This window comes from Diadema antillarum, unplaced genomic scaffold, assembly GCF_040938485.1.
Source record: "Diadema antillarum isolate AM-2024a unplaced genomic scaffold, OU_Dant_1.0 seq00000136_RagTag, whole genome shotgun sequence".
NCBI classification, from domain to species: domain Eukaryota; kingdom Metazoa; phylum Echinodermata; class Echinoidea; order Diadematoida; family Diadematidae; genus Diadema; species Diadema antillarum.
The window spans coordinates 2,643,845-2,652,485 of record NW_027271213.1 but is presented as its reverse complement, the minus strand read 5'-3'; the positions used below and the strand labels follow the sequence as shown (position 1 = coordinate 2,652,485).

Here is an 8,641-nt window from a genome sequence, read left to right as displayed (position 1 = left end):
AGCTGTCTGCTTTTGATTTGCCAGTATTTTCGTTGATGGCGGCAGATCATTATAGCAGAAACATTGTGATCACCACAGCAAGTGCTTCTGAAGCTGGCAACATGCCAAATCATAAAGCCTGTACTGACACCAAAAGATAAATACAATGTACATGTATAATTATTCTGTTACCCTGTAAGATTTGGTAAGTCTAAACATTATAGCACATAACGAAGCAATAACGTGATGTCTGCACTTTTAAGCTAAATAATTATAACTATCTTTTTGCAATTTGCACAAATTAAAGAAGAATAAATGAAACGCCGAAAGTATTTGACATTAAATGGGCCTTGAAGACACAGGTAAAGTGTCAAATGTTGTATGCAGGCATGTGTGTCATGACACATTACATCCCTGTAACACGAGACTTATTTGAAAATGTGTATCAATATTACAAATTCAATACATCAATTTCTACAAAGATTTTGAATAAATCATGCTTGAAACCTTAGTTATATAGGCATGTGTCTGCCCTCAGACACCAATAACCAGTTGAGTTTTTGCCAACATCCTTGTAGTCATGATTACTGCTTTGTAGTTTGTTAAGTTCCTGCTTTTCCTCACATAATACAAGAGTGAGGAGTGTATTAGAATTGCATCCATAAAACTTGCTATCTCTCTAAGATACGCTCTCTGTCTTTAGATACGTTTTTTTTTCTTTCATCATTTCGCCACGGATGAACAGGTACATATGCCACTGTATTCTCGGCTCTGAAGCACATGGCTGCTTCCCCCCCCCCCCCTCCATTCTTCCCTTCAAGGTTGGGGCAACTTGTGAAAACCTTTGGTGATATTGAGGGCTTCCTTCAGCCGAAATTCCAGGTGTTCCTTGCGTCTGTACATAGGTAGATGCAGCACAGCGTACCCCTGGCAGGTGTTTACTTCCGGGAACATTTTCTCCGGTAGTTGCCCGTGACAGTTCTTTACTCCGCCCATGGGCCACATCCGAGGGCCGATCACTCCGAATCCACCAACAGGTACATGTGTGGCTCCAGTGAAGAATCCTACGGGGATACAATGGTACCCATAAGCAGCATATGTTCAGATACACATAGACATATAAGCATATTATTAAAGTATCAACATTCTCTATTATGACAACATATTAAATTCAACTGACACCTTATCTATCTCTTTTTCCAATTTCAATCTGTCTTATTAAAAAGAAAAATCTCCCAAGGTGTAAAGCTACAGCTTTATTCCATCTAGCTGAAACTTTTTTCCCACATGTAACAACACAAATTGCTGCTTTTAATTAAATTTGTATTCATTAACCTCATTATTCTATATGCATTTCGGGAAAGGGAATGAAGGAAAGGACCTATAGTGGCCACAAAGATTCTCTTTCATTCATGTCATCATTAAACAAACTAATCAATTTCGACGCTTCGATTTTAAAGTTTTGTCATGGCAATTATATACATGTATCGGGTGCTTAAGGCGTTGCCCAGTGCCGAATGTACTAGTATAACGACGATGAAAATGTTAACTTATTCCTACAGTTTTACAAACACACAGGTGAATACCCACAGAAATAGCCAGAAAAAAAAAAGAAAGACAAACCAGAAACAGTCATCTGATATTAAATTATTAACCCTGGCGGGTCTAAATGAGGACCACAGGGAAAAATTGCTTCCACCAAGCAGATGCTGGCTTTTGATTTAAAACAGCAGTGTGTTGCTAATCATGATTTTACTTTCTTAATCTGTGTACGACTGCAAACGACAGACTGAATCTTACCCTATTCATTGCAGTACCTGCTTAAAGATTGAGGAATTAAACTCTGCGGAGCATTTTTATTAGACTCCCAAGTTGACACTGTCAGTTCCAAAGTAGTATGACATGGTATTTCACAACAGAATATTGAAAGACTAGTAAAGCGGCGTTTGTTTGTTTGTTTTTTTCGGGTTTTTTTCAGAATTCATACGTGGAAGTCTGAACAGTAGCAAAGCTGTTGACTGTTGTGATATGCAACGAAAACTAAGGATTGTTTGAAGCTCCTTGGTAAAAGCAACTTACTAAAGAACTTTTTTTTCTCATCCTCTTGAAGACAGTGAAAGACGTCCCAGAACATCTTGATAACACGATGTTCTCTTGTGTATCCTTGTTCGTACTGAAAGCTCTGAAACAAAGGTGTACATGTTTGTATATTTCTTTTATTTAAAATCGATGCATTTTGTACATTTCGATTGAAGGTCACTTGCAGCAATACAGTAAACGTACTCTGACGACGACAATCAAAAAAAAAAGAAAGACTGGGCGTAAAATCAACGATCAACCTACTGCAACAGAATCACATTTTCAAAAGCCAATTGACAAAGAGGAACTGTCCATAATTATGGCTTCGTACAAACTTCATATATTTGAGGACTACGTTTACTACTTTCTTAGATTCCTAGTGTCTCATTGCACTATAATTTATAGCTAGATAGTATAAATCTCGGCATAGATCTGTGGGAAAAATGATCCTTGGTTCACATTTACTTTTGCATGTGTTTTTCATACCGGTTTTCATCACTTAAAGAAATACTAGTAACAGATCCGAAAAAGGGGGATACTGTAGCTGAAAACACGTTCTTCGGGCGTGTAGGGGGTAAACGCGAAGAGGAGAAGGCTAGAACGGGTTAAAGATGCAAACTGATGGGAAAAGGAGCAGTAAACGCACCTCCTCAAACGCCATCCAGTCGTACTCTCCACCGTGGAAGAGTCCCCTCAACTCTTGCCACTTAAAAAGCCTCTGGATGAATTTTACAGGCGTTACTTCCATGAATCCACTTTTGAATGCTTGCACCTGCTCTTCAGCCGTGTGGTATCTGGAGCACAGCTCGATGTATTCTTTGCTGTAGGTGGAGTAAAGACGGGGGAGGGGGTGTAGATCTGATATAGAAATATCAACATGTGCCAAAACATATCTGCAGATTCAGTGAAATATTGGTAACACACCTGGTGAAAATCTCAGGAAAATCTGTTGATCCGTTAATTTTTTTTCGACTTTTGAAGTTTTCTCTAGGTTTATATATTGTAGAACTATAGAATTTGAGATTTCACAATACTACACTAATTTTCGAGTCGGTATGTACCTCTACATGAAACAGTAGTTTGGTAGGTCAATATCAACTTGTAAATATTTCATAACAATTTTATGAACAGTTTAAAATGTCTATTGTAATTTGTATGATCGCAGTTGCCTTGTCAAAGATTACGTTGACATGAGATATGAAAACTTCAGCGCAAAGTTACTGAAACAAAACGTTACATTGAAAACCTACACATTGTCTTTTGTCACCATCACTGCATCACCACCTTCTTTTAGCTCCTTGAGCTCTCCACTGGAGTCGTCTACAAACGTCAGCTTCATGTCTTGGAGGTCTTTTTCAGACAGCTCTGATATGGACTGAATGCTCTTGGCCATATTTGGTTGTAGAAGCTGAAGATCTTCGGTACTGGACACTCTGTTAGACATAAATTATTTTGCTTTTGTTATCACAGCTGTAACATTTTAACATAGCACCTATCACTAAACTCACTAAAAGTTTCGATGATTCAATCATACAAACTTTAAAAGAAAATTATATAAGTGATATCATTCACTGCTGAATTGAAAAAAAAAAAACAAACATTTTGCTTCTTGACATCAAAAGACACTAACGATTTGCATATGATATTTATATATTTCAATTAATATTTTGTTATAACTATTACATGTCATTATAGAGACACTAGACCTTAAGGAGACAAATTTGTGTCTCCTTAATGTTTTCAACTATAGCGCATCGATCCATACTTTCCTGCTGACAATGCCTAGCACACATTTTCCATACACTGTCTCCCTACTGCTGGAGCCATATTATAGTGGACGCAAGTGACAGTGGGAGGGAACCAACTTGCTATGATGATAAGGTTCAGTTATTATCAATGGTTGATGAGGCACAGCCAACACACAAATGCCAATATGCAAAAATTGGTACAGTTGTACTGACATGTTCACCATGATCTTCTTGTAGAAGAGATCCGGGAAAGGAAGAGTGATGATGACTTTGTTGTAGATCATCAGACCAAAGAGTTTCCCAATGGCCTTCAACATGTCGAAGTCATGGAAATCCTGTGTCGGTGGATAAGAAATTACGCAAGATGCTTTATATAACGATACTGTCATGGTCTTGCGATTACGTTTTGATTCTTTCCTCTCTTTTTTCCCCTGCCAGGTAACGCGATTAGTTTAGTTCCAGACCTGGAAAATATATCACCTCACTGTATGCGAGTAAAACTGTTATGTTTTCTTTTTTCTGGAACATGGATTTCTTGTTTTAAGAGGGCTGATGGACAGAAGATCAAGAAATCCAATTTCATTTTCGTTAAAGCATTGCACACACCTTGTCGAAACGCTAAATTGCAAATATCGGGTAATCTTCTCATCGTCACATCATCTCTCCTTTATTAAAATTGAATATCATTTACACACCTTGTTGAACCAGCATGTTGAAGATATGGCTGAATCATTTATTCTTTTGAAGACAGGATATTTTCCTGGCTCGAGAAGCTCGTCAAAGAACATCTGAAAGAGTTCCTGGTAGGAAATAATAAGTTAACACATTGATAATTTAATTTTCACCAATTCATTCCAACATACCAACAAAAAAAAAAGGAGAAGAAAAATAGGGCTGCTGCAATACCATGCACTAGATTCCTCTATTTTTCGCTATTGGCAACATCTCCGCACTCCCTCCAAATAAAATGAGGATGCACGAAAGCGATATTGTCTGAAAGGCAGTGGGCTCGGGACATAATCATCCACCTCCGGTACATCCCGCCCGGCAGTAACTACTTCTGGAAGAAACTATAGGTCCTACTTCATCTCTTTGAAGAAGAAGAATGTCTGTGAATCTAAAGATATCCAAATGATAGAGTTGAACAAGGGTTTGGCTGGGCTTTCAGCGGGAGCATTTTACTACTGTGATCCGAGTACCATTTATGAAGAACAATGATGACAATAATCTACTTTACACATGGTAATGTCTGTAAAGTTATTGCTGTTCTCCCAAAAGATATTTTTTCCCAACACTTGCGTAGCACTGACTTTAAAACCTAGGTCAACAGGGACAAAATGGGTGAAACATGTCGTTTATTCATGTACGCATTACACAAGACAAGTGTCCAGCGCATGATCTCTTATTCAAGGTTCAGAGCCTGAAATACTACCTTTGATAAATACGTGGGGTAGGTCATTGATCACATAGTCTTGTCCCTACAGAATTCTTGATTTTCTGCATAGAAACAAACACTCTGGCAACAAAGGACGAAGCGCACAGCCGTTACCTTCATTGGTCCTCCGCCATTGACGCCCAAGGCAACGTCATTGATGAAGTGAATCTCCAGTGGCTTTCTGATTTCTCCCACAGCCCTCAATCGAACATTTTCAATCGCCGATTCCACAACCTTCTCCCTGTCGATCTCAAAGCCAATTTGCTCAGGGACAAGATTCGGAACACATGGAAAGAACGGGGCAAAGGGGTTGCCTCCTGTCATACATAGTTCCTGAAAATTATGGATCCAGCATTTATATGCCTCAGCCTGAAATGTGAAAAAAGTATGTTTAAAGAATAAATTGAACAGTCTTCGACATGAGTTCTGTTAAGGATATCAAGTAGTTTAAGTCATAAGATTTCGTTTACAAAGATTGTCTTTGTCAATATGGAGCTGAAATTCAAGCACCGAATGCCAAGTTTATCTACTTTCCTTGGTTCGTTAAGAAAAACGCGAATCGTGGTCTTTAAAGACATCTGACTGCTAAGATCGGCGTTGCAATGCAGGGTCGCCATGAAAATCTCACATTCAAAGGCCTCTGTTGACATGTGACCACTGTAAGGAGGTGACCATTAAGGTAGGGTTTATTACAAATTGTTCCTGGTTTGACAGGACTTCATTAGCCACTTACGACAAAACATGGAAACAGTGTGACGGATTGTATACCTAGTTACTGGTTACGGCTGCTTGTTTAAAAATGGACCCCCTCCTCTCCCCCATGGCCTACAGGGTAAACACTTATCACACTTCACACTTGAACGATCAGTCTACACTTGAAGAGTACAAACAAGCCTTGGAAAGTAGTTCATTAGCCTCCATGTTGGTCGCCTGTGTACACATGGTGTTGGTCACAAGTCACACTCCCCTTCGATTTGTCTTTCAACCAAAAAGATTGACAGAAAGAACCGAGGCTTTCTTATTGAGTGTTCACTCACGGAAATAGGAAAATTCAAATTTGAACCTTAATTCCTCTTTTTATGAGATTTTGTCTCTTTTCTTCTATGCGATAGCAATCATCGCGTTAACCACTACTTCTCTAAATCATGCAAGTTACGCAACCACCTATACTGGTAGGTACCTACCGTCTGTTCATCGGCGAATTCCACACAAGCTATCTTCCACTTTACTGACACAGGAAGCAAGAAAGGAATTTCCACTACAGAAAATGGCCTCGTGACCTAAAAGAGTTATCGACGAAAGGATAGAAGTATTAAAAGAAATATTAACTGTCATGCCAATCACGGGCAGCATTTAAGGATCATTCTTCAAAGTGTTTCACTTTTGAAAGCGCTCGAATTACAATTGTCACAAAGAACATATTGATTCCTTGATGACGAGACATCACAAGACATCAATGTTTTACAATCGTACGTGTTAAAACCATACTGTTACACTTTCTACGTGCCTTGGAACAAAGAAAGTATATTTGCCATGCGTAAATTGAAGTTTCACATTATGGGTCTTTATATTACTTCTACATTTTGATATCTATACACTGCAAGAGAATGACTATGCCAATGCAAGGTTAAAAACACTCTTAACGTTGCTGTAGTACCAGTGCGTCATGGAATGATGTTAGCTGTGCCAGCCTGACTCGTTTATTCTGGAAGTAGATATCAAGATGCTTCTCCACCACAACAGACTCCAAACCCTGAAGGTAGAAACTTTCGTCGGGAATGATTTTGCCGCCCGAGTGTGCTCCATTTACCTGGAGAAAAAGAAAAGAAAAGATAAAGCTACTTTAAACAAGGCTGATGTACGAGGGAATTATAAGAAAAACATTTCTCCAGCTAGGAAGGAAACATAAGTTCTAGAGTTGGTGACGACTACCTTGGAGTGAAAATGGAATCCACGGTCAAGTTGACTCTCATACCGGTAAATAAGTCAACTGAGCAAAACAATGAAAATTGCATTCAAATTGGGAGTGAAGCAGGAACGCTTTACACGGTATTGATGTGGGAGTGCTCACATTGAAGGCTGTCTCGCTTCAATAGAGGGCAAGTCAGCTTTAGAGTCGGTGCGCGACGTGTGTGGACAATGTGAATACTTTGTTTTCACGCTGTCCTGAAATCGAGTAAAGATGGACGCACGATAACGGAAATGTCCAAATTCGAGAGCAGCAACTTCGTGAATGGTGGCAAAATCTTCGTGTAGCCATCGTGTAGCCAACCTTCCTGTGTCCCTTGGATGAACTTATTCTTGACAAAGATTCACATCTTCATGTATAGCTTTTGTGTGTGGTTCAAGTGTTATTAATTGTGCGGTCTTCTCTAGGAATGGTACTAATTGCTTATGCTTTTAATTGGCTTTTCGACCAAGTTCAGGGCCGACTTTGTGCCAAATTGAAAATTTCATATATGTATGGTCATCATGTGTCAATTTCGGAACAGTGTGACGCCACCTTTTGATACATACGATACAAGTCCCCTTTTAGAACAGATCAGTTCAGAAGGGGCCCGTTGGCAAATGCATGGTTGATTGTATTTGATCATGCTAAACTGCTTTGCCCTACTCATATACCTGACACTGCATGGGTTTCCACAACTTTATTTTCTTAAAACTTCATAAGTCATTTTTATTGTGCAATTGCGAACTTTCCTAACAGAAGTAACCCTACCGCATGAAGGAGATTCAGTGTCTTCAGATATACATCTTCGCGGTTGAGGTTTATGTATGCCTCTGGTCCATGTAAGCACTGGAGAGCCTTGAGAAACACGCTGACGGTCCTTGCCAAGAGTTCTGGCTTTTGGTACCACCACGCACCTGTATGCGAGGACGGAAATGTAGCAAAATAGGCGTAAAGTTTAGAAATTAATGATTAGTTCAAGAACAGTTTACGCAGAGTATCAACAAAAGAAAAACACATGAAGCACAAAATATGGATCATCTTTAGTGCGCTTCCCTGCCTTGAAACCAAGCAACGACACTCACATAACGAGAACGGAAAATTAAAAACAAAACAAAACAAAACAAAACCCAAATCCAGCGTTACCAGCATCTTGACATTATATTGACATCAACACCCTCTAACAAACACTCTCAATATCAGACGTCCTGTCGTGTCAAGTGAACAATTACAGATGGACAAACAGCACACAATATAATACAGGGCGTGGAACATGCAGCATATGTATGGAGAAGACAACTGCTATGATACTAAGTGTTTAAATCTTGAAGACGTGACACACAGTTTTGACATTTTTATTTTATTTTTTTATTTCAAAACATTACGGAAATTGTATGATTGTTTCGTCTTGGAGTATATTACACGACGTAATAGAATTCAATACTCCAAGCT

The 8,641-nt window shown here is 39.0% G+C and overlaps 1 protein-coding gene across 1 annotated transcript; it reads right to left on the bottom strand.

Moving 5' to 3' along the window:
* Nucleotides 1-795: 795 nt before the first annotated feature.
* On the bottom strand, nt 796-8,341 carry LOC139727603 (probable E3 ubiquitin-protein ligase HERC4). The gene is made up of 9 exons (XM_071638584.1): nt 8,336-8,341; nt 6,899-7,051; nt 5,356-5,610; nt 4,502-4,606; nt 4,020-4,141; nt 3,309-3,491; nt 2,705-2,879; nt 2,059-2,161; nt 796-1,043 (listed from the first exon to the last, which is right to left on the bottom strand). Exons 1-9 carry the CDS (start codon nt 8,339-8,341, stop codon nt 796-798), a joined length of 1,350 nt encoding a protein of 449 aa, XP_071494685.1.
* Between the last annotated feature and the right edge of the window lie 300 nt (nt 8,342-8,641).

What these genes read in the sequence shown, in the direction of transcription:
- LOC139727603 (XM_071638584.1), bottom strand. An exon ending in CATCATTCCATGACGCACTG is followed by an intron (nt 5,611 to 6,898) that starts GTACTACAGCAA and finishes TTCACATTTCAG; the next exon opens with GCTGAGGCATATAAATGCTG. An exon ending in ATGGTGACAAAAGACAATGT is followed by an intron (nt 2,880 to 3,308) that starts GTAGGTTTTCAA and finishes CTCCACCTACAG; the next exon opens with CAAAGAATACATCGAGCTGT.